Raw genomic sequence first — 27,742 nt, forward strand, 5'->3', positions numbered from 1 at the left:
TCCCGGCTACTTGGGAGTCCCAGCTACTTGGGAGGCTGAGGCAGGAGAATCAGTTGAACCTGGGAGCTAGAGGTTGCAATGAGTCGAGATTGTGCCACTGCACTCTATCCTGGGCAACACAGTGAGTCTCTGTCAAAACAAAACAAAACAAAACAAAAAACCCAAAAACCAACCATATATGTGTGTGTTTGTGTGTGTGTGTGTGTATGTGTGTATATATATATACACACAGAGGGAGGGGAGAAGGTAAAGAATTGGAGGTAGCCAGTGTCAACATCTCTGAAGAAGTATAAAAAACATGGGGTGATAAAAAGTGGATGTAGGGTCAAGAGACGACTTTTAAAAATACAGGAATATTGTAGCATGTTTGTATGCTGATTCAAATGATCTAACAGGGCAGGAAATAGTAATGATGCAAGGTGGGGCTGAGAGGATTTTCAGGAGCCAAATCCTTGAGTTCACTGGACTATTACCTTGAATAACTTCATCCATGTCTTTTCCCTAGGTGACAGATCAGTCAGTGAAAGCATTTGCTGAACACTGTCCTGAGCTTCAATATGTAGGCTTCATGGGTTGTTCAGTCACTTCTAAAGGAGTCATTCACCTAACCAAGGTAGGTACTATGGCTGCTTTTCCTTGGTATTTTTGAGTATCATACAGGTGATGAGCCCTAAATTGTTTAATTTACTTGAATAAGGGATAGTCAGACCATTATAGAAGTCTACTAGGGTTTGATAAAAGTTAAAATGAGTTGAAGAAAGCAATACCAAACTTACCCTTTCTGAAATGGAATACTCATTTAAACAAGAAGCTTTTTGCTTTTTCATTGCTAATGGCTATGAAATATATATCAAATAAATATATATGACAAGAATCATTTAAATGTTAATGTGCTTAGAAGATATTTTGATTGAATTTTTTTTAATTTTTTTTTTTTTTTTGAGACGGAGTCTCGCTCTGTCACCCAGGCTGGAGTGCACTGGCGCGATCTTGGCTCACTGCAAGCTCCGCCTCCCGGGTTCACACCATTCTCCTGCCTCAGCCTCTCCGAGTAGCTGGGACTACAGGCGCCCGCCACCACGCCCGGCTAATTTTTTGTATTTTTAGTAGAGACGGGGTTTCACCGTGGTCTCGATCTCCTGACCTCGTGATCCGCCCACCTCGGCCTCCCAAAGTGCTGGGATTACAAGCGTGAGCCACCACGCCCGGCCTGATTGAATTTTAAGTGCTCATGTATCACTAGATCCTATGAGTATTTGGCTTTAAAAAGTGAATATAGTTAGTGCATATTATCAAGCTGAATATGTAAGGTGAAAAGAGAGGTGAATATATGACAAAAATTTACATTATGGCTCAGACAGTTCAATAATATAACAATTATATGAAATTTCATATTTTTAGAAATGATCAAACTGCCAGTTCTTTAGTAATCTCTCACTGATGTGTCATCTCTACTGTGATGTGTCATCTCTACTGCTTTCCAGAGCTTTAAAATAATTAAAAGCCAATTCTTAGATTTGTGTAATGGAAAAACTGGCTACTATAAAATTTACCTATGTGTTATCTGAAATTTGTTACTGTATAAATTTCAATTCTATCCTATAGTACTTAGGAAAATAAATGTGATTCTTGCCTTTTCCGACTTACCATAGCTGAGCAACCTTTTCCTTCAACCTTCCTTCATTTCACAACTATTAGAAAGTTGCTGTATTGGCAACACAATGATGAAAAAAAACAGGTAAAATCGCAGGTCTCTTTCGGTTTGGTGTCTTCAGATCTGTTTGAGCTTACAGTTTAATGGGAAATAATGTCTTTCTTTACTCCCTAGGAAAAGAGCAAATGTTTATGAGTTACCTAGGACTATGGTAGGGTCACACAATGAATAGGACCCTGGGCACCATTATAACCTCAGATTGGATTATTGGGTCTATCACTTAGCTAAGTGGGAAAATTATTTTTTAGGGTATTAAATAAGGTAATATATATAAGGTACTTGATTCAGAATAGAGACCACAGTAAATGCTAAATAAATATTAGCTATTAATATTAAAACAGATGCAGGCCAGGCGCAATGGATCATCCCTGTAATCCCAGCACTTTGGGAGGCCGAGGCAGGTGGATCACTTGAGGCCAGGAGTCTGAGATCAGCCTGGCCAATGTGGTGAAACTCCATCTCTACTAAAAGACAAAAATTAGCTGGGCATGGTGGTGCGGTGGCTGTAATCCCAGCTACTTGGGAGGCTGAGATGGGAGAATTGCTTAAACCTGGGAGGCGGAGGTTGCAGTGAGCCGAGATTGTGCCACTGCACTCCAGCCTGGGCGACAGAGTGAGACTCTGTCTCAAAAAAAAACAAAACAAACAAACAAAAAAAACCCAAAAAAATCAAAAAAAACCCCAGATGCCATAGTATCTAAATTGCTAGAAAATTAGTACAAAGTTTGATTTTAAGAAATCAAATCACTATTCTAGTCTAGTGTATCTGAAAGAAAGTCTGTGGTTGTACCATGTCTTAAAGGACTGATTAGCTTTAATTTTATTGTGAGGATCAGAGCCTAAAGCTAGAGGAGAGGATAGGCCTGTTATTCTCAATTATTGCTCTATCAGAACATCTTAGTGTAACCAAGACCATATGTAACCATAATTTTTAATTCATTTCCTATAACCTTGGCCTGAACATCTTGGTAGATGAATGTTTTTCTAGTCACATCTGATGCTGTTTATGGTGTAGAGTAAAAATGCCTTTGGTTGAACAGATTGTGCACAACAAGTGTTATGATGGCCATATGTGGGCTTTTTATGATTACTTGAAATTGTACTCATTAAAGACAAAACAAGACTTACTAGATCAGTAAGTGCTTCCCTGAGCATTTTGAGATGGCCAAAAATTATGGTACACTGGTACTTAAAAGATCACAATTATTCTCTGTGACAAAACACAGCTACAGCAAATGTCTGCATTGGAAAGCTCAATTTGCTGAAATGGTTCTTCTGAAGATTTTAGGCAAGGATTGCTGGTTTGGTCTATCAACAATCAGAATCTATTGGACTCATATTACAGTTAGTCCGCAAAGTTTTGAGGAACATCTTTGTTCTTCAACAGAGCCTTTTCTTTGTTGAGAAAACTGGTGTGTACAACAAAGCAATGAAGCTTAGTTTTCTGGATTCAAGTAAAGGCAAAAGAGGACATTTTATACATGCATTGGTTCTGCAAAGCTATTTTAATTGGTTTATCTCTTGAAAACCAAGGGTAGACTCAGTTTTTAATAAAATTAAGGCTTTTTATTTTATGATCTTTGCATTCTGGCAGTGTTTTCATACTGGTTACTGAGACATTCACAAAAATGTTGGTAATCATATAAAGACCCCTTAAAAAGTTGTGTTTTCCTTATCATCATAGTACATAATAAATAATCAAGAAAATGTGAGATATAGAATGTTGAGAGTTATCAGCCTAAATATGTTTTTACATGATTTAGTCTCTTTAACACATGATGTCACTAAATCCCTGGCTTTCTAAGTTTGCTAAGAGAGTCAAGGAGCATAAAAATCTCTGTACCTTAGTTTCCTGTCTTTGAAATTATTTACCTGTATTAGATGATCTGTCTTCAGATCTGCAATTTCTTGCACCCTGAAGAATCTATGAATTTAGGAATCATTGGCATAGAAGGGACTGTTAGGGGCTGTCATGGAAACTAAGAAATATCAAGTCTAATTTAGTAGGTTAGAAGGGAAAATTGGGGATTTGTGACATCTTGATTTTTAAATCAAGGGCAAGAAAACAGAGGATTGGGAATAGATGGAAGGACATTGATATCCTCTTGGGGTCCCTTTGATTTAATTTTATTTTGATTTTCTCAGGCTTGACTGGATTCCCGTTTACTTTGTAATATTTACTGATGACACGCCATTATTACTTAGATTCTGCCAATATCAAGCAATATTAGGATAAGAAGCCTTTCTAAGCTGCTATGACTGTGTAAATGAGAGTCCAGAATAACCAGACTGAATTCACACAGGTTGATAAGATAAAGTCAGATTTATGGGACTGTTTGGAAACTTAGAGGTCTATATTTAGGAAGCAAAGATAATAATTTTTGAGGTCTACATTTAACAGTTAAGAGTATTAGTGACTTGTATCTGGCAGAATTGGGTCTACTCTAAGACAAGTGTGTTCTTTTCATTGTAGTGTACCTGTTATATAAATATAAAATCTGTATATCTTGCTCTCTCACCCACTTTTAAAAACAAGTTCAGCAAATGCAAATATATAGTTCCCTTCAGTGTTTAGACTGTGGGACCTGCATGTCATTTGCCACTAAAGAGACTAGAAGGAACATGTCAAAGGACCCAAAAGCCAACGTGAAATGGCTCCTGCCGACTTGGGTTGGGATATTTTGAGCATTGAAAAGGAAGACTCTGCAATGAATTAAAAGAAATAAAATATATAAAAATGGGTTTACAATGATATAAGCAAAACGAAACTGAATTTCTTCCAGCTTAGGTGGCTCAACGGGCCAAATTTACTCTTTCCTGAAACAATTAAAAAAACAGACAAAATATAGGAAACAATGGTTTTTAAGACACTGGATATCAGGCAACCAAGGACAATGATCCCTATGATATGGGAAACAGGCAAGAGGAGCTCTGTGATTGTCTCAGTTTAGTGCATGGAAAGAGTTTCCAGACTGCAGCACAGGGAGGGGGTAACTCAGGTGACACACAGCAGACTGTCTGAGTTGACAAAACAGAACAGAAAGGCCAGGGAGACCAAAACAGCCAGATTTCAGAGGACTGAATATTGGAGTGGAGAGAACTGCATAGAAGAATCCCAGGGATTTGTGGATGACCCTCCTTATGCATTCAATCCTAAATAACCCGTGAGTAAAGACAAAATCAAAAGAGAAATTAGAAAGTATTTTGAAATGAATGAAAATGAAAACACAATGTATCAGATTTAGTGTGATGCTACTAAAGTACTACTTAGATAAAAATAATGAAACAAATACCAGTATGAGAAAAAAGATTTTAAATCATGACTTCAACTTCCATTTTATGAAATTTGAGAAAGAAGAGCAAATTAAATCCAAAGTAAGCAAAAAAAAAAAAAAAAAAGGAAATAGTAAAGATCAAAGAGGAAATCAATGAAATGGAAAGCAAAAAGAAGAGAGGAAATTAATGAAACCAAAAGCTAGTGATTTGATAAGATAGATAACATTGATAAATCTCTAGTCACACTGATCAAAAAAAAAGTTGCCAATGTTATAGCTCAGAGGGTTAACAAAACTACAGATACTACAGGCATTAAAAGGATAACAAGGGTATATTATGAACATTTTTTTTTTAATTTTAATTTTTGAGATAGAGTTTCAATCTTGTTGCCCAGGCTGGAGTGTAATGGGATCTTGGCTCACTGCAACCTCCACCTCTCGGGTTTAAGCAATCCTCCTGCCTCAGCCTCCCAAGTATCTGGGACTACAGGCGCCCACCACCACGCCCGGCTAATTTTTTGTATTTTTAATAGAGATGGGGTTTCGCCATGTTAGCCAGGCTGGTTTCGAACTCCTGACCTCAGGTGATCCACCCATGTCAGCCTCTCAAAGTGCTGAGATTACAGGCGTGAGCCACCACATCCAGCCAGTGAACATCTTTAGGCCTATCAATTCAACAATTTAGATGAAATGGAAAATTTATTTGAAAAACACAAACTACCAAAGCTCACTTAAGAAGAAATAGATAACTTGAATACCCCTGTATTTCTTAAAGAAATTGCATCTGTAGTTAAAAATTTTCCACCAATACTCCCATCCCAGATGACTTCACTGTTGAATTTTGCCAAATATTTAAGAAAGAAATACCAATTCAACACAAATCTTCTAGAAAAGAGACTATTATTACCCACATTAAAAAAACTTGACAAAGACACTCTAAGTGAAGAAAATTGAACATCACTATCTTTCATAAATATAGATTCAAAAATCGTAAACAAAAGTTTGGAAAATCATGTCTAACAGTATTTTAAAAGGATAATTATGTCATGACCTAATGAGAGTTTATCCCAGAAAAGCAAAGTTGATTAGGCACTCAAAATAAATCAAAACTAGGAAATCAATACACAAAAATCCATTGTATCTGTATAGCAGAGGAAACAACAGAGTGAAAAGACAACCTATGGAATGGAAGAAAGTATTTCCAAACCATATATCTGATAAGGAGTTACTATCCAAAATATATAAGGAACTCGACTCAATAGTTAGAAAACAAATAACCTGATTGAAAACTGGGCAAAGTACCCAATTAGAGGTTTTTCAAAAAGAGACATACATGTGGCCAGCAAGTATATGAAAAAAAATGCTCAGTGTCACTAATCATCAGAGAAATGCAAATTAAAACCACAATGAGATACCACCTTACGCTTGTCAGAATGGCTATTACTAAAAAGGGGAAAGATAACAAGTTTTGGTGAGGATGTAGAAAAAGGGGAGCTCTTGAACATTGTTGGTAGAAATGTAAATTAGTATAGCCGTTGTAGAACACAGTATGCAAGTGACTCAAAAAAATTAAAAATAGAACTGCCATATGAGCCAGCAATATTACTGGGTATATATCCAAAGGATATAAAATCAGTATGCTGAAGAGATGTCTGCACTCTTACTTTCATTGCAGCACTATTCACAGTAGCCAAGGTTGATATGGAATGTCCATTAAAGGATAAATGGATAAAGAAAATGTAAGCCAGGCACGGTGGCTCATGCCTGTAATCTCAGCACTTTGGGAGGCTGAGGCCAGCGGATCACAAGGTCAGGAGATTGAGACCATCCTGGCTAACATGGTGAAACCCCATCTTTACTAAAAAAAATACAAAAAAATTAGATGGGCATGGTAGCAGGCACCTATAGTCCCAGCTACTTGGGAGGCTGAGGCAGGAGAATGGTGTGAACCCGGGAGGTGGAGCTTGCAGTGGCTACTGCACTCCAGCCTAGGCAACAGAGTGAGACTCTGTCTCAAAAAAAAAAAAAAAAAAAGAAAGAAAGAAAAAAAGAAAATATGGTATATACACACAATGGAATACTATTCAGCCTTAAAAAGAAGGAAATTTCTGTCATTTGCAACAACATGGATGAACCTAGAGGGAGATTATGTTAAGTAAAATAAGCCAGACACAGAAAGACAAATACTGCATGGTCATCTTACTTGTGGAATCTAACAAAGTCAGACTCATAGAATCAGATTAGAATGGTGGTTACCAGATGCTGAAGGTGGGGAAGGGATTGAGGAGGTGCTGGTTGAAGAATAGAAAATTTCAGTTAGGCAAGAAGAGTAAGCTCCAGAGATCTGTAGTACATCATAGAGTATAGACTATAGACTATAGTACATATAGTACATAGTACATATAGTACATATTTACTATAGTAAGTAACTATATTGTATACTTGAAAATTGCTGAGAGAATAAATTTTAAGTGGTCGACCACAATAATATAATATTGAAACAATGTTGAAATGGAAAGCAAAAAGAAGAGAGGAAATTAATGAAACCAAAAGCTAGCGATTTGATAAGATAGATAAAATTGATAGATCTCTAGTCACACTGATCAAAAAAAAAAAGTTGCCAATGTTACAGCTCAGAGGGTTGACAAAACTACAGATACTACAGATATTAAAAGGATGGCAAGGGTATATATTGTTTCAATATAATATCAAAACAAACTTTTGTTGTCTGAGATAATGCTGGGAGTTCTTGTCCTACCTCCAAGATGATTAAGGAGCATGGACACAAAGGTGAGGTTAGAGCGAAAGTTTAATAAGCAAAAGAAGAAAGCTCTCTGCCATCAGAGAGGGGGTCCGGAACGGGAGTATCCACTGTGGGGCTGGGATCCAGGGTTTTTACGGACTGGGAAGGGGAAGGAATGTGCTTAGTCTGTGGGCTGTCTTGGCGAATGCATGACTCAGCTTGGCCTGGGACCAGTCAGGGGCTGAGGTGATGATTCATAGAGGCCAGACTTACAGTCCAAATAAAGGAAACTAGAGTGCCCACTGGAACCCACCAGAGCCCACTGTGCCCATGCCCACAAAAGGAGAAGAAACTTTTTCTGGGATCCCACTGGGGGGACAAAGGCATTTCTGTGCCTGGCCTTGTTCCTTTATCTGAGTGAGCTGGAGGTTTGTGCAAGTTTTTATCCAAATGGCCTGGAAGTTTTTCTGTCTGTGCAGCCATGGGTGTGTCTCTAGGTACAACACCCCATGCTAGTTCCCTTATTGGTACCTGCCGCTTGAATTTTTTCTCGGGCTGCTTTTAATGTTATGTGGGGATGAGGCACTGACCCATAGGTGGGGGCCTCTCTGAGATGCTTCCCTTGTTATCTACCTAAGGCAAGGTAACTAACTCCTTTCAGTATATGAGGCAAGGCATATATTAATTATCTTGATCTGGCCACTCCACAATGTATACTTATATCAAAATATCATGCTGTATACCATAAATATCTACAAATTTTGTCAGTTAAAAAAATTAAAAAGACTTTTAAAAGAAGCATTAAAAAGTTATATTTTTATATGCTGGCAATGAATAATCTGCAAATGAAATAAAGAAAAACCTTTCATTTACATTATTATAAAAAGTAAGAAAATATTTATAAATACATTTAACCAGGGATATCAAGACTTGTACACTGAAACCCACAAAACGTTACTGAAAGGAATTATAGAAGACCTACATAATGAAAAGACATCCACTATTCATCTTAAAATAACTTAATATTGTTAAGATGGCAGTATTACTCCAAGCACTTTATAGAGTCAATGGAATCTCTATAAAAATCTCAGCAGCTTTTTTTAATGGAAAATCTGATATGGAAATTATTATTGAGTTGCAGGACAACTCAAGAGCCATAACTATCTCAAAAAAGAAAAACAGTGTTGGAAGACTCATATGTCCCAGTTTTAAAACTTACTACAGAGCTATAAGAACCAAAACAGTATGGTACTGATGTAAGGATAGACACGTAGGTCAATGGAAAAGGATCGAGAGTCCAGAAATAAACTCACACATCTATGTCCTATTAATATTTGAAAGGGTGCAAAAACCATTCAATGAGAAAAGAAGAGTCTCTTAAGCACATGGTGCTAGGATATCTGGATATCCATATCGGAAAGAGTGAAACTAGACCCCTACCTCAGACCATATATAAAAATTAACTGTAACATGGTTCAGAGACCTAAATGTAGGAGTTAAAACTATGAAACACATAGAAGAAAACATGGGAGAAATCTTCATGACCTTGAATTCATTAATGGATTCTTAGATATGACACCAAAAGCATGAGCAACAGAAGAAAAAAAAAGATAAATTGTACTTTACCACAATTAAAAATTCAAAGGGTACTCTCAAGAAATTGAAGAGGCAATCGACAGAATAGGAAAAAATATTTGCAAATCACATATCTGGTAAGTGTCTTGAATATATAAATAACTCATAGCAACAAAAAGACAGCCTAATTTTTTAAAATGTGCAAAAGACTTGAATAGATATTTCTCCAGAGAAGATATACTTGGCTGCCAAGCACATGAAAAGCTGCTCAACATTAGTTATGCAAATGACTGGGAAATGCAAATCAGAAACCCTGGTAAGGTACAGCTTCACACCTACTAGGATGGTTATAATAAAAAAAATGGACAACAGCAAGTGTTGACAAAGAAGTGGAGAAATTAGAACCCTTGTACATTAATGGTGGGGATATAAAATTATGCAGTTGCTATGGAAAACAGTTTGGCAGTTCCTCAAAAGTTTAAATATAGAATTACCATATGATCCAGAAATTTCAATCCTAAGTATAGAATCAAAATAACTAAAAACAGGATTCAAAGAGAAACTTGTACATGAATGCCCATAGCAGCAGTATACACAACAGCTAAAACGTGGAAACAATGTAAATGCCTATCATCTCATGTATGTATAAGCAGAATGTGGTATATTCATACAGAGGAATATTATTCAGCCATGAAAAAGAATGATGTTCTGAAGTATGCTATAATATGGCTGTAACATGGCCTTGGAAGCATTATGATAAAGAGGATAGCTACAAAGGCTATTTTTCTATATGATTTGTTTATATGAAATGTCCAGAATATGCCCATGTATACTGGGTTTCTTTTCAGTCTAATGAAAATGTTGTGAAATTAGATATTGGTGATGGTTGCACAAGTCACTCAATGTACTAAACACCATTGAACTGTACAATTTATGAGGATGACTTTTATAGGAAATAAATTTTATATCAATAAAACAGTTCTAGAAGAACAGGAGAAAACTTTTGTGATCTTGGGTTAGACAAAGATTTCTAAAATAGGATACCAGAAGCCTGATCAAAATTAATAAATTGGGCAGGGTGCGGTGGCTCGTGCCTGTAATCCTAGCACTTTGGGAGGTCAAGGTGGGCAGATCACGAGGTCAGGAGTTTGAGACCAGCATGGCCAGTATGGTGAAACCCTGTCTCTACTAAAAATATTAAAAAAAATTAGCTGGGTGCAGTGGCATGCGCCTATTGTCCCAGTTACTCGGGAGGCTGAGGCAGGAGACTCTCTTGAACCCAGGAGGTGGAGATTGCAGTGAGCTGAGGTTGAGCCACTGCATTCTGGCCTGGGTGACAGAGTGAGACTCCATCTTAAAAAAAATAAAAATTAATAAATTTACTAATTAATAAATTACACTTTATGAAAATTAAAATATTCTACTCTTTGACATATACAGTAGTTCCCCCTTATCCTCGTGGGATATATTCCACAACCCCTGGTGGATGCCTTAAACCATGGATAGTACCAAGCCTTTTTTGTATGCTATGATTTTTCTTACCCATTCATACCTATGATAAAGTTTAATTAATCAACTAGGCACAATATGAGATTAATAACAATAATAATAAAACAGAACAATTATAACAATATGCTGTAATAAAAGTGATGTGAGTGTGGTCTCCCCACCCCTTCAAAGTATCTTCTGGAACTGTACCTTGGGTAACTGGTACCTCTCATGGAAAGCGAAACTGCAGATAGGGGAGAGGGACTCCTGTACTGTTAAGGAGACAAGCCCCAGATTGGGAAAAATAATTGAAAACTGTATATCTGATAAGCTATGTCTAGAATATATTAAGAATTGTCAAAACTAAGTAAGAAAATAAGCACATGAAAAGATGTTCAGTAGCATTAGGGATTAGGAACATGCAAATTAAAACTATAGCAAAATACCACCACACACCTATTAGATTGGCTAATATTAAAAACACTTGCCATAGTTGCTGGCAAGGTGGCTGAATAGGAACAGCTCTGGTCTGCAGCTTCCAGCGAAAATGATGCAGAAGGCAGGTGATTTCTGCATTTCCAACTGAGGTACCCGGTTCATCTCATTGAGACTGGTTGGGCAGTGGCTGCAGCCCGTGGAGGGCAAGCTGAAGCAGGGTGGGGCATTGCCTCACCCAGGATGCACAAGGAGTTGGGGAATTTTCTCCCCTACCCAGTGGAAGCCATGAGGGTCTGAGCCTGAGGAACTCCAGCACAGATACTGCGCTTGTCACATGGTCTTTGCAATCTGTAAACCAAGAGATTCCCTGTGGTGCCTATGCCACCAGGGCTCTGGGTTTCAAGCACAAAACTGGGCGGCCATTTGGGCAGACACCGAACTAGCTGCAGGAGTTCTTTTTTCCATACCTCAGTGGGGCCTGGAACACCAGCAAGACAGAACCATTCACTCCCCTGGGAAGGGGTGCTGAAGCCAGGGAGCCAAGTGGTCTGGCTCTGTGGGTCCCACCCCCATGGAGCCCAGCAAACTAAGATCCTCTGGCTTGAAATTCTAACTGTCAGCACAGCAGCAGTCTGCTGTGGCTTGAGCTTGGTAGGGGGAGGGTCACCTGCCATTGCTGAGGCTTGAGTAGGCGGTTTTAAGCTCACAGTGTAAACAAAGCCACTGAGAAGTTCAAACTGGGTGGAGCCCACTGCAGCTCAGCAAGGCCTCTGCAGCTAGACTGCCTCTCTAGATTCCTCCTCTCTGGGCAGGGCATCTCTGAAAAAAAAGACAACAGCTCCTGTCAGGGACTTATAGATAAAACCCCTATCTTCCTGGGACAGAGCACCTGGAGAAAGGAGCAATTGTGGGTGAAGATTCAGCAGACTTAAATGTTCCTGCCTGACAGCTCTGAAAAGAGCAGCGTACCTCCCAGCACAGCATTCAACCTCTGCTAAGGATCAGACTGCCTCTTCAGGTGGGTCCCTGACTCCTGTGTATCCTTACTGGGAGACACCTCCCACTAGGGGCTGACAGACATCTCACACAGGAGAGCTCTGGCTGGCATTTGGCAGGTGCCCCTCTGGGACGAAGCTTCCTGAGGAAAGATCAGGCGGCAATCTTTGCTGTTCTGCAGCCTCTGCTGGTGATATCCAGGCAAACAGGGTCAGGAGTGGACCACCAGCAGACTCCAGCAGACAGCAGCAGAGGGGCCTGGCTGTCAGAAGGAAAACTAACAACTAGAAACGAATAGTACGTCGACTCAAAGACCCCATTCGAAGGTCACGAAAAGCAAAGACCAACGGTAGATAAATCCACAAAGATGGGGACAAACCAGCACAAAAAGGCTTAAAATTCCAAAAACCAGAAAGCCTCTTCTCCTCCAAAGGTTCACAACTCCTCGCCAGCAAGAGAACAAAACTGGACGGAGAATGAGTTTGACGAATTGACAGAAGTAGACTTCAGAAGGTTGGTAATAATGAACTCTTCCGAGGTAAAGGAGCAGGTTCTAACCTAATGCAAGGAAGCTAAGAACCTTGAAAAAAGGTTAGACAAATCGCTAACTGGAATAACCAGTGTAGAGAAGAATGTAAATGACCTGCTGGAGCTGAAAAACACAGTATGAGAACTTCATGAAGCATACACAAGTTTCAATAGCTGAACTGATCAAGCGGAAGAAAGGGTATCATTGATTGAAGATCAGCTTAATGAAAGAAAGAGAGAACACAAGATTAGAGAAAAGAATAAAAAGGAACGAACAAAGGAGCAAGAAATATGGGACTGTGTGAAAAGACCAAATCTATGTTTGATTGATGTACCTGAAGGTGACGGGGAGAATGAAACCAAGTTGGAAAACACTCTTCAGGATATTATCCAGGAGAACTTCCCCAACCTAGCAAGACAGACCAACATTCAAATTCAGGAAATACAGAGAACACCACAAAGATACTCCTCAAGAAGAGCAACCCCAAGACACATAATCATCAGATTCACCAAGGTTGAAATGAAGGAAAAAATGTTAAGGGCAGCCAGAGAGAAAGGTTGGGTTACCCACAAAGGGAAGCCCATCATACTTAACAGGGGATCTTTCTGCAGAAATCCTACAAGCCAGAAGAGAGTGGGGGCCAATATTCAACATTCTTAAAGAAAAGAATTTTCAACACAGAATTTCTTATCCAGCCAAACTAACCTTCATAAGCAAAGGAGAAATAAAGTCCTTTACAGACAAGCAAATGCTGAGAGATTTTGTCACCACCAGGCCTGCCTTACAAGAGCTCCTGAAAGAAGCACTAAACATGGAAAGAAGAAACCAGTACTAGCCACTGCAGAAACATACCAATTTGTAAAGAACATCGACACCATGAAGAAACTCCATCAACTAACTAGCAAAAGAACCAGCTAGCATCATAATGACAGGATCAAATTCACACATAACAATATTAACCTTAAATGTAAACTGGCTAAATGCCCCAGTTAAAAGACACAGACTGGCAAATTGGATAAAGAGTCAAGACCCATCAGTGTGCTGTATTCAGGAGACCCATCTCACATGCAAAGACACACATAGGCTCAAAATAAAGGGAAGAGATGGAGGAATATTCACCAAGCAAATGGAAAGCAAAAAAAAAAAAAAAAAAAAAAGTTGCAGTAGTAATCTCTGATAAAACAGACTTTAAACCAACAAAGATCAAAAGAGACAAAAAAGGGCATTGCATAATGGTAAAGGGACCAATGGAGCAAGAAGAGCTAACTATCCTAAATGTATATGCACCCAATACAGGAGCACCTAGATTCATAAAGCAAGTCTTCGAGACCTACAAGGAGACGTAGACTCCCACACAATAATAGTGGGAGACTTTAACACCCAATATTAGATCAACGAGACAGAAAATTTACAAGGATACTCAGGACTTGAACTCAGCCCTGGACCAAGCGGACCTAATAGACATCTACAGAACTCTCCACCCCAAATCAACAGAATATACATTCTTCTCAGCACCTCACTACACTTACTCTAAAATTGACCACATAATTGGAAGTAAAACACTCCTCAGCAAATGCAAAAGAAAGAAATCATAACAAAGAGTCTCTCACACCACAGTGCAATCAAATTAGAACTCAGGATTAAGAAACTCACTCAAAACCGCACAACTACATGGAAACTGAAAAACCTGCTTCTGAATGACTACTGGGTAAATAACAAAATGAAGGGAGAAATAAAGATGTTCTTTGAAACCAATGAGAATGAAGACACAACATACCAGAATCTCTGGGACACATTTAAAGCAGTATGTAGAGGGAAATTTATAGCACTAAATACCCACAAGAGAAAGCAGGAGAGATCTAAAATTGACACCCTAACATCAAAATTAATAGAACTGGAGAAGCATCAGCAAACAAATTCAAAGTCTAGTAGAAGACAAGAAATAACTAAGATCAGAGCAGAACTGTAGGAGATAGAGACATGAAAAAACCTTCAAAAAATCAATGAATCCAGGAGCTGGTTTCTTGAAAAGATCAACAAAATACATAGACCACAAACCAGAATAATAAGGAAAAAAGAGAGAAGGATCAAATAGATGCAATAAAAAATGATATAGGGAATATCAGCACTGATCCCACAGAAATACAAACTACCTTCAGAGAATACTATAAATACCTCTATGCAAATAAACTAGAAAATCTGGAAGAAATGGTTACATTCCTGGACACGTACACCCTCCCAAGTCTAAATGAGGAAGAAATCGAATTCCTGAATAAACCAATAACAAGTTCTGAAATTGAGGCAGTAATTAATAGTCTGCCAACCAAAAAAAAGTCCAGGACCAGACAGATTCACAGCAGCATTCTACCAGAAGTACAAAGAGGAGCTGGTATCATTTCCTCTGAAACTATTGCAAACAATAGAAAAAGAGGGAATCTTCCTTAACTCATTTTATGTGGCCAGCATCATCCTGATACCAAAACCTGGTAGTGACACAATAAAAAAAGAAAAATTTAGGCCAGTATCCCTGATTAACATTGATGTGAAAATCCTCAATAAAATACTGGCAAACCGAATTCAACAGCACATCAAAAAGCTTATCCACCATGATCAAGTCAGCTTCACTCCTTGGATGCAAGCCTGGTTCAACATACGAAAATCAATAAATGTAATTCATCACATAGACAGAACCAATGACAAAAAACACATGATTATCTCAATAGATGCAGAAAAGGCCTTCGACAAAGTTCAACACCCTTTCATGTTAAAAACTTGCAATAAACTAGGTATCGATGGAACATATCTCAAAATAATAAGAGTGATTTATGACAAACCCACAGTGAGTATCATACTGAATGGGCAAAAAGTGGAAGCATTCCCTTTGAAAACCGGCACCAAACAAGGATGCCCTCTCTCACCACTCCTATTCAACATAGTATTGGAAGTTCTGGCCAGGACAATCAGGCAAGAGAAAGAAATAAAGAGTATTCAGATAGGAAGAGAGGAAGTCAAATTGCCTCTTTCTGAAGATGACACGATTATGTATTTAGAAAACCCCATCATCTCAGCCCAAAATCTCCTTAAGCTGATAGGCAAGTTCAGCAAAGTCTCAGGATACAAAATCAATGTGCAAAAATCACAAGCATTCCTATACACCAATAACAGACTAACAGAGAGCCAAATAATGAGTGAACTCCCATTCGCAATTGCTACAAAGATAATAAAATACATAGGAATACAACTTACAAGGGATGTGAAGGACCTCTTCAAGGAGAACTACAAACCACTGCTCAAGGAAATAACAGAGGATACAAATAAATGGAAAAGCATTCCGTGCTCATGGATAGGAAGAATCAATATCATGAAAATGGCCATACTGCCCAAAATAATTTGTAGATTCAAAGCTCTCCCCATGAAGCTACCACTGACTTTCTTCACATAATTGGAGAAAACTACTTTAAGATTTATATGGAACCAAAAAAGAGCCCACATAGCCATGACAGTCCTGAGCAAGAAGAACAAAGCTGGAGGCATCATGCTACCTGACTGCAAACTATACTATAAGGCTACACTAACCAAAACAGCATGGTACTGGTACCAAAACAGATACATAGACCAGTGGAACAGAACAGAGACCTAAGAAATAGCACCACATATCTACAACCATCTGATCTTTGACAAACCTGACAAAAACAAGCAATGAGGAAAAGACTCCCTATTTAAGAAATGGTGTTGTGAGAACTGGCTAGCCATATGCAGAAAACTGAAACTGGACCCTTTCCCTACACCTTATACAAAAATCAACTCAAGATGGATCAAAGACTTAAACGTAAGACCTAGGACCATAAAAATCCTAGAGGAAAACCTGGGCAGTACCATTCAGGACATAGGCATGGGCAAAGACTTCATCTCAAAAACACCAAAAACAATGGCAACAAAAGCCAAAACAGACAAATGGGATTTAATTAAACTAAAGAGCTTCTGCACAGTGAAAGAAACTATCATCAGAGTGAACAGGCAACCTACAGAATGGGAGAAAATTTTTGCAATCTATCCATCTGACAAAGGGTTAATATCCAGAATCTACAAAGAACTTAAACAAATTTACAAGAAAAGAACAATCCCATCAAAAAGTGGGCAAATAATATGAGCAGACACTTCTCAAAAGAAGACATTTATGCAGTCAACAGACATATGAAAAAAATGCACATCATCATTGGTCATTAGAGAAATGCAAATCAAAACCACAATGAGATACCACCTCACACCAGATCATTAAAGGCAATCATTAAAAAGTCAGGAAACAACAGATGCTGGAGAGGATGCGGAGAAATAGGGACACTTACAACACTCGATAGGAGTGTTGTTCAACTATTGTGGAAGACTGTGGTGATTCCTCAAGGATCCAGAACTAGAAATACCATTTGACCCAGCAATCCCATTACTGGGTATATACCCAAAGGATTATAAATCATGCTGCTATAAAGACACGTGCACACGTATGTTTATTGCAGCACTATTCACAATAGCAAAGACTTGGAACCAACCCAAATGTCCATCAATAGTATACTAGATAAAGAAAATGTGGCACATATACACCATGGAGTACTATGCAGCCGTAAAAAAGATGAGTTCATGTCCTTTGCAGGGTCATGGAGGAAGCTGGAAACCATCATTCTCAGCAAACTATGACAAGAAAACCAATCACCACATGTTCTCACTCGTAAGTGGGAGTTGAACAATGAGAACACATGGACATAGGGAGGGGAACATCACACTCCGGGGCCTGCTGGCGGCTGGGGTGCTAGGGGAGGGATAACATGGAAGAAATACCTAATGTAGGTGACGGGTTGATGGGTGCAGGAAACCACCATGGTACATGTATACCTATGTAACAAAACTGCACGTTCTGCTATATGTATCCCAGAACTTAAAAGTATAATAATAAAAAAAAAACACTTGCATATCAATTGTTGGTGAGAATTTAGAGAAACCAGAACTCTCTATTAATTCAACAGTTTAGATGAATGGAAATTTCATCCAAATTAAGGAGAGAGTCCCTTTTCCCTTATCTGCAGTTTCACTTTCCATGGGTGGTATCAGTTACCCAAAGTACAAAACAAGAAGATACTTTAAGGGGGTCGGGGAGACCACATTCACATTACTTTTATTACAGCATATTGTTATAATTGTTCTATTTTATTATTAGTTATTGTCATTAATCTCATGCCTAACTGATGAATTAAACTGTATCATAGGTATGTGGTCCAATTACACATACTTGTGGTCCAATTTTACACATTGTGAGAATGTAAAATGGTCCAAAGTGTTTACTTTGGTAAACACTTCAGTAATTTCTAAAACTGTTAAATGTGTATCTGCTATATGATACGGTCATTTCACGACTCGGTATGTACCCAAGATCAGTGAAAGCACAGGTACATGCAAAGACATGGATCCATATAGCAGCTTTATTAGAAACAGTCCCAAACTTAAAACCACCCAAATGTCTGTCAGTTGGTGTACGTATAAACAATCTGGTATATTTATACAATGGAATACCACACAGGGTGTTAAAGGAATGAATTACTGATACATACTATCACATGGATTAATCTCAAAATAATTTTGCTGAGTATAACAAGCCAGCAAAAAAAAAAAAAGAGTTCTGTTTCATCTGTGAAATTCTAAGAAATGCAAATGATTGTCAAGTTACAAAGAGTCCACCAGTAAGGGAGGGGAGGGAGGAGAGAGGAATAAAAAGGAAGGAGTACGAAGGAGCATGTGACGACTTTGGGGGATGACATATATTATGTTGGTTGTGGTAAATATTTCATGGTGCATATGTCAAAACTTACCAAATTATACATTTTAAATATGTATGTGCAGTCTTTGGTATGTCAGTTTTTCTTCAGTAAAGCTGTTTTTAAAGAAAAGCTCATTGGTCATCTTTGGAACTTAATAAGGCAGCAGTTTATTACTCTGAAAATGAGTAAACAGAATGAGAATCACATATTTATCCTTTTTTTTCTTTTTTTTCTTTTTTTTTTTTTTTGAGGCAGAGTCTCCCTCTGTCGCCCAGGCTGGAGTGCAGTGGCGCGATCTCGGCTCACTGCAAGCTCCGCCTCCCGGGTTCACGCCATTCTCCTGCCTCAGCCTCTCCGAGTAGCTGGGACTACAGGCGCCCGCCACCACGCCCGGCTAATTTTTTGTATTTTTAGTAGAGACGGGGTTTCACCGTGGCCTCGATCTCCTGGCCTCATGATCCGCCCACCTCGGCCTCCCAAAGTGCTGGGATTACAAGCGTGAGCCACCACGCCCAGGCTATCCTTTTTTTCTTATAGGAATTACAAAAAAGTAACCACATAATTCACAAGGGAAAGTTCTTCTGAATAGGATTCTAGTGACAAATCAAAGAGGAATGATAGAATTAGAAAATTGTAATTTTGCAGTTATCTTGAAATAATGGGCCGAGGCAATGATCATCATCAATGAAAGCAAAAGCGATTATATGTGGATTGATATTCCCATGTAGGAATATCGTAATGGAGGGAAGAAGTTGATACCATTTAACTCACTTATCAATCTTAGCATGAAGAAAAGTGAAACAGCAGACCTTAAGTACTCTTGAGGTGATGCAGTAGAGAGTACACAGCATCATTTATATAGTATTCTTGCTACTAAATGTACAAAAATTAGCCAGGCAGGATGGGGAGTGACTGTAATCCCGTCTACTCGGGAGGCTGAGGCACAAGAATTGCTTGAAACCCGGGACTGGGAGGCAGCGGTTGCAGTGAGCCGAGATCATGCCACTGCTCTCTAGCCTGGGTGACAGAGTGAGACTCTGTCTAAAAAAAAAAAAAAAAAAGCCTGAATCTAATCTGCGTCTATATTTACCTATTTACAGGAAATAGTAGGATTAAAGCATCATGTTAAATAATACCACAAAAAGACAATCAGCTAAATCTAGATGTGTCTAAGGAAAATGACCCAGTTTCTCCAGGGGAAAAACATTGTAGAAAAAGAAAGAGACATTTTTATAGAAAACACTCAAGACAAAACAATTAAGTGTGGAGATTTTGCTTGAATCCTGACAGTAACAAAACAACATTAAAATATATATCCTTGAGATTATTGAGAAAACTTGAATGTCAAGTGGTCATGGAATGATAATAAGGTATTATTGTTAGTTTTGTCAAGAATGATAGTGGTATGCTTGTTAAATTTTTATCAGTAAGAGACACATACTTTATTTACTGGTAAAATGACACAGTATTAGGGATTTGGTTTAAAATATTACAAAGGGACTAAAAACAAGAAAAAGACAAAAGTGCATAGGCCAATAAAGGAAACAAAAATCATGAAAATATTGGGCCAGCAATGTGGTTTGTGCCTGTAATGTCAGATGCTTGGCATGCTGAAGTGGGAGGATGGCTTGTATGATAATAAAGGATGAGCCTTTTAAAGACAGGGTAACAGACCCTGTATCTAAAAAAAATTTAGAAATTAGCTGGGCATGGCGGCACATGCTATGGTCCTAGCTGCTTGGAAGGCTGAAACAGGGTAATCTTTTGAGCCCAAGAGTTAGAGTCTGCAGTAAGTTTCGATCACACCACTGCACTCCAGCTTGGGCAACAGAGTGTGACCCTGTTTCTGAAAGACTGATAATCGAGCTAGATTTTAAGACATGAAGGTTTATTATATCTTCTCAATACTTTTGTTTATATTTGAAAATTTCCATAATGATTAAAAAAACTTTTAAGGGGTCAAAAAATTAAAAATGTTGATGTTAGTCTAACATGATAAAATTGTACTATTCAATATTATACTTTTCAAGAATACATAATGACATGGAAAATGCTTAGGATAATGTGTATTAACATATATTATTTTATATGTTGAATAGGCTACCTGTAGAGTCTGAAATGCCAAAAATGGCAAGTTATTTTTACATGTAGTTCAAAGGCAAGCCTTAGAATTGCTGTAAATTCATCAATATAATGTCACAAATCTCTTGTGTGTTTATTTATATCAAATCAGTACAAATGATTTCAATCAGTAGTCAAGAAGACCTTTTTAAGGATGGGTGTGTTGGCTTATGCCTGTAATCCCAGTCTTTGGGATGTTGAGGTGAGAGGATCCCTTGAGGCCAGGAGTTCAAGACCAGCCTGGGCTATTAATGTAGTAAGACCCATGTCTACAAAAAATTAGCTGGGTTTGGTGGTGTATGCCTGTATTCCCAGCTACTCTGGAGGCTTGAGGTGGGTGGATTTCTTGAGCTCAGGAATTTGAGGCTCCTGTGAGCCATGATCATGCCACTGCAATCAGCAAGATCCTATCTCTGAAAGGAAAAAAGAAAAAAAGAAAAAAGAAAAGACCTTATATTAAATAACTATTAAGATGGTAGAGAATTTTTATTAATATTTATAATATTTATTTATCAACGGCTTACAAACATTAACCGAATATTTGGGGTGTGTTGCATATGGGTTTGGTTGAGTTTTGTTTTAATATTGTTTTTTAAAAACAGAGTTCCTTAGGAAGGTAACAGACAGCTAGATAAAACTTGTGATATTTTCTTGTATCATAATCACATTTAAAGAACTTCAAGAAAAGCACATATTTTAAAAGTGCTTATGGTTGGAAGTGTTAAATGTTTTTAAAGGAAAACAAAATTGATTTTTTCAGTTGATTTAACATAAGTAACTGAAAGAATGTTCATTCATGCAGCTAACTCAATTTTCATCCTCCTTTTTTTGTTTATTCAGAGACTAGAAATGAAAAATTAACTTTCTTGCCTTTTAAATTTTCAATCAGTTTAGATTGCCTTACTCTATAGAACATACTGTTTTACTACTTAAATGGTAATATTGCTGCTTTGTCATAGGTTATCATTTCATTTGTTTCTGATTAATTATAGGTGCTTGAGTGATATTCTGAGATGTAAAAAATATGTTCTTAAATTCATTCAGCTCTGAAATATTCCCTAATGAATATGACCTAGTGAGTACAGTATTATGAAAGGGTTTTGTTGGATGACCATGCTTTTGCTACTTTTTAGCTTTTTAGCAGTTAAGAATTGAGCCAAAAATTGAGTGTTGAGAATATAAGCGTTGATTATCTAGGCCTGATGTGATCCATTAATTGATATTTTTTCCTTAGAAGTTTGTCAAGGCCAGCAAAGCATTTATTGCAGTCAACAAAGCTAATTGTATGATTGCTGATTGTATGACCTAGGACAAATCACCTAATCTCTCTGCCTCGGTTTCCTCATCTGTAAAACAAGGATAGTAATAGCATCTACCTACCTCTAGGGTTGCATGAGGAAGAGTGCTTGGTACATAACTAAAGAAGTGGTTGAAAAATGAAAAAAAAAGCTAATTAAAAAATATCCATCATGATGTACAAAAGTTCCTCATAACTTGTTAGTCCTGATGTACTTATATTCTTTAACATGAGATAAATTAATTTTATGAAAATAAATCTTACTTAAAAACTTCATGACCTTTTTTTCTACCTGAGTGCCAGTGCTGAATGTTAAGATTAATAACTATGTTTGTTTACTCTTTGTTGTATAATTTTTTTCTTTTCCTGCTGACCTATTAAAGGTTGCTTAATTATTTGTTTAAGTTAAACTCACTGTGTAACTAAAATAGTATTTTTAAAAAATCATTTAAAAAACTCATACTGTAGCAATACACTGAATAAGGGGATCCAGTAGATCCCACCGTCTGCTGTTTCATTTTCCCAGGCATAAGTTACCTGCAGTCAACCACAGGCCGAAACTGTTAGATGATAAATTTCAGATATAAACACTTAGTGTTAAATTGCAGCTGTTCTAAGTAGTGTGTTGAAATCTTGCACTGTCCCACTCCTTCCTGCCAGGGCTATGAATCGTCTTTGTCCAGCATATCCATACTATATAATCTACCTAGCTGCCTATTACTATATAGGAAAAAATATAGTATAGATAGAGTTCTGTGTTATTCTCGGTTTCAGGCATCCCCTGGGAGTCTTGGATTGCATCTCCCTTGGCTAAGGGGAAACTGGGATATAGTCTTCTACCTTATTATTACTGCCCAAATTAGTGACTTTGATGTTTTTATAAATTAGTATAGACAACATCTACATAAGCAATAGAAACTTACCACTTTTATTTTTTGATGCTGTTTAGTCAGTAATACCTGATCAGTGAGGGTACTCTTTTATATTTTATAACTCTATTACTTACACTCTAGTTGTAATGTGTATTTGTTTGTGCTACGTTTTCATTTCAGCAACTTCAATGGCAATATGTATCAGTATCACACTAGTAAAATAAATGAATTCATCTTTCAGATGACTCAGTTTATAAAAGTCCTAACAAATAAAGTGAGTCGATAAGTTTCTTTGTGGCATCTGTCTTTTGATAAAATGGTTGCTTCAGGCTTTAACATAAACATATAAATATAAAATGAAGAGAATTGGCAATTGTTTTTGAAAGAGCCTTTCTTGGATCATGGCTTTATATTTTAAATATTATTTTGCTTTGCTTATATTATCCCCAGTCCACTCTGAATGTTTATCACATACTTGTTTGTAAATTGTGGTTTTTGTGGAAAATACTCTTGTAAAAAGGATTTCAACTCTATTTCATCTGGTCTCTAACACATGAGGTCAGTCTTTATCCAAGAAAGAGATTATGAGCTGTTATTTTCATTTTCTTTCTTTTTACTTTCAAATTCATTCACAGCGTTTTGTGGCAGGAATTTTATTTAAGGATCAGTGTCACTCTACTTCCCCAGGTCTTGTGACAGGTTTATACATAAAGAGTGATATCGAACATGGAAGGGGTCCCATTTCTAAATCAGCAGAACAGACTGCCCGAATTAGAGAAACCAGATTTGGAGCTTAATGAGGATAAATAAATAATTTAATTTAATGAGAAAATATACTACTGAGAAAAAAATAAGCAGATCTCACTTATTAACTTGAAGTAAGCATGTATTGAGAATTACAGAGTTAAATAGAATCCAATTAATTTAAAAAACATTAATTTAAAAAATTGATTAAAAACATTGATAGTTATAGGCAATTGGTTTGTACATGTATAAAATACTTGACTATATTTTATTTTTAATTAATTAAACTGTCTTATTTCAGAAGCATTTTTACTGCACCTGGGCAGATCTTGTCTGCCACAATCAGCCACAGGGAAGTACCTGTGTCTGTGTATATTGTTTATTCATTTACATGCATACTTCAACACAGTACATACATTCACACTGCACCAATTATTAATCATAGCTAATCCAAAGAATCTATGTATTATCTTTTTCTTTGCAATTTTGTTTAATGTTGTGTGAATTCTATACTGGTGAACGAAAATGTTCTCCATGATTCTAAAGGGGCTCCTGGGTATTGAAAGCAAGATAAATTACATTGTGTCTTTATTGTCGTTGCATTCTTTAAAAATAGGGAATTCATTTTCATAGTAACTCCCTGTTATTAATCATTAGAAGTTAGTTGTTTATGAGACAGTAGAGTGTTGTGAAATTTTAGCTTGGAACCTCAACATCTTAGCAGAATTTGGGCTTACATGTTATTACTCATTGTTTTCTCTAATAATTTTGGGATTAGAGTTTGGTTTTGAGCTCCCGCTTCTCTAGACATACTTACCCAATAATAGAGTCCAATAGAGTACATTGACTAAAGGCAATTGAGCTCTTCACATGTTTGCTCTCTAGCCCAGAGGTATTACAGGCATTTACACAAAAGTGTATTTACAAAACCTTCAGGAGCATAGCTGCTTCCCCCACTGTAGACTTCTGTTCAATTGATTGTATCCCAGTGGGATGATTGGCCATCAATTTTTTTTTTTTTTTCTTTCGAGAAAAAGCTTCCCACTGGAACTTTCTCTGTTACATTCACTAGAGGAAATGCTTGGTTGTTGTGTTTTATCAGAGGCCCTTTTGAACATGGAATTGACTGTCAATCTTGAATCTTTAACAGTGAAACAATATTCCTGTGTCTGAGAAAGCAGCTTTCATCTGGCTCAAAGAAGAAAACAAACTTGGTCAGCACTGTGGGTTTCTCAGGCAAAGTACAGGAATACTCTGGCAATTATTCCTGTTTCTGGATTGTTATAAAGAACTCCCATTAGAGTGACTCTGTTTCTTTTCATTGCTGGAAACCTATGCCCCCCTTCTTCCTTCTTTTCTTTTGCTTCATGCTGCTTGCCCTCAGAACCAGGCCTCCTTCCCCTCAGAACCCTTCTTCTCTCTAAGCATGCTCTTCTATATCTATATTCTATGGGAGGCTTAACTTTGCAGGCTGTATTTAGTGGGAGACAGGAATGCCACAGGGAGGCAGAAGCTACAATAAATGTTTCTCTCTCTCCTTCTCTAACTCAGGTAGCATTTCTGGCAACACCTCTATCTCCTCCATGGTTCCAGGCCTGGACTGATCTGCAGCTCCAACTTGTGTTGGCTGACTGTGGCTTGTGGGTCCCAGTAACACTGACTCTTCCTTTTGTGTCTTCAGCTTTGGGGTGCTGAAGGGATCAGCTTCAGTGTCTTCAGCTTTGGGATACTGGTGGTTTCCTGCTGTTGCTAAGTTTCTGGCTTACACTACCATATCCAGTTTGTCTTCTTAGCTGCTCCTTCACCAAAATAACCAATTCCCTTAATGAAATTTCCTTCGTGTAATTTCATATTTATAGTAGTTTCTATTTTCCTAATTATACCTTGACCAACACATCTTCCGTTCTGTGTCATTCTGGGTTTCTTTCATGAAATCACATTTAAGACAATAGAACTGATATTTATTTTCTTTAAGAGAACATTGGAACAATTGGCATCAAAGCACAAGCAGAGAATTGAACATAATATAAGATTTAAATTAGACTTGACTCTTTCTTAGACTACCACTAACTCTGTACTGCCATCCTGAATCCAGAAAAGCTGTAGCTAGAAACGTAAGCTCAGGCAGTTACATGACAATTAAGAATAATAAAGCTACAAGTTCATGATGAATTCCAAGAATAGGGTGGAGTGCTAGCTGCTTAATTATAGAAAGATCGTTTTCACACATGCTTCTAGCAAAAACAGAGTTGAAATGCTGTCTCAGTGCTGTAATCTATAATGTCAATCTACAGAAGCAAATGTAAAGAAAAATATTTGACTAAAGAAGTTAACTGTTGTGAACTAGTTATTTGAGTTATTGGTTACTAGTTATTTGAAGCTGTATCTTGGTTAGTTTTGATTGACAATTAAAAGACAATTCATGTTATCCTGTCTGTACTTGTTTATTTGTTTTAAAAAATCTTGGTCATGTTTTTGTATTGATGTGAGAAGGTATAAGTGACCCAAAGTATGCAATATTAAGGTAAATGATAAGTTGATGTTTAAAGTTCTACCTTAGATGTACACTAGATATTGTTATTTTTAATTTTATTTCAGTTGCCTGAAGCTTTTGAATTCATAGGTGGTTAAAATTGGTTGAGAGAGCATTTTTACAGATGGACATTTCTTTGTTTCAGAAAGTAGTGCTTTAATATATAAATCAAAGTTATAAATTTTTGCACCTCATTTTAAAAATACTTTTATCATCTTTAATAATTTCATATTCCATGTTATTTAATATCAAGGAAAACTTTAGAGAGATCTTTCTGATTACCATTTCATGCTGATAACTGTTATACTCCCTGTAGCATAGTCATTAACCTAGAATTTTAGCTCATTCACTTTCAGCTTATAACATTGAGTATAATTACAGAAGTCAGGAAGTAAAACTTACTAATTTCAAATTGAAATACTTGGTGGAGCAAATGCTGTTGCCTCTTGGAACTGTTTATAGAACAATGTAAAACTAAGTAAAACAAATGTGATCTGATTCAGTGTTTGGGGAGTTCTTGACCTGGATTTCGAATATGAATCCTTACTTGCCCTTTAAAAAGTTTGACTCTTCTAAGATTTTTCTCAGCTGGAAAGTGTTTGTTCCTTCACTATCCATGACAGGTGACTGGGAGCACTTTGGTAATAACCATGAAAAATGAAATCAAGTACAATGCTGAAGATTGTGGAAGAAATACTATTTTTTTCAAATCTGCATCATTATTTATTTTAGGACCAGAGTCTGTGACTCCTGTTTCACTAGTATGGATGACCCAATTGATTTATTATTAGATTATTAATATTAGACTTGTGGCTTTCTTTGCAGACTTTGGAGCATGGGTTGGGGGAGAATTATGTATACATTTTGGATTTTTTTTTTTATCATAAAAACGACTTAAAATTAGAAGGAGAGAAAGCTGCTGCTGAATGCCTAGGTTATTTAGTTTCTTCCTAGGTGACTTAGAGTGTTCTGGGTCTATGCAGTAAACCTCTTCTACAGAGAGAAGCCATAGGGACCTGTTGACGGGGGCTTCATGGCGTTTCTCCACATATTAGAGAATCCTTTTGTGATAGTGTAGAAGACCCAAAGATTGCAGGTGGCTCAGCTGATGGTTATCATCCTGTGCACTACAGCTTTTTGGCTCAAAAGATGAAAGTTTCTCATCCGCTCTTTGAAACAGTGTCTGATCACGGAATAGAAAAACTGAGTTCTGAAATTAAGGTTTAGGCATTTTTTTATTAACTTGGGGTTGAGACCAATAAATGAGAATGTAAGGCCATGAGATTTTCCATGTGAAGGTGAGTCCCAGTTGCATACTGTAAACCAGGAAAAAAAGATGTTTTATTTGAGAGTGTAGATACAACATTTCTGTAACATTTTTGGAATGCCAGAAAATAAAAATATATGACCTAACATTCATTAAGTTAAAAATCATTGCTGTCATTCCTTTGTTTTTCAGCTTAACACATTTAGAAATAATGAGTGAAATGATTTGACTGTATTGCTTTAATAGTATAAGATCAAGAGGCCAGTGTACAGGTTGCTTGGCTTGGATATGGTTAGCCTTCGTCTTGGGCTAATGGCATTTTAGTTATTTCACTACTTTAAAA

General features: G+C 37.3%; 1 protein-coding gene across 5 annotated transcripts in view; it reads left to right on the forward strand.

Moving 5' to 3' along the window:
• Positions 1–27,742, forward strand: part of FBXL17 (F-box and leucine rich repeat protein 17) — a 539,741-nt gene that overhangs the window by 163,245 nt on the left and 348,754 nt on the right. For all 5 annotated transcript variants that reach the window (XM_032156700.2, XM_058440651.1, XM_058440652.1 and 2 more), the window contains exon 5: positions 506–613. In XM_032156700.2, the coding sequence (XP_032012591.1) occupies positions 506–613 (108 nt within the window). The remainder of the gene's footprint in view (positions 1–505; positions 614–27,742) is intronic.

This window comes from Hylobates moloch, unplaced genomic scaffold (assembly GCF_009828535.3).
Source record: "Hylobates moloch isolate HMO894 unplaced genomic scaffold, HMol_V3 SCAFFOLD_6, whole genome shotgun sequence".
In the NCBI taxonomy this organism is placed as follows: Eukaryota; Metazoa; Chordata; class Mammalia; order Primates; family Hylobatidae; genus Hylobates; species Hylobates moloch.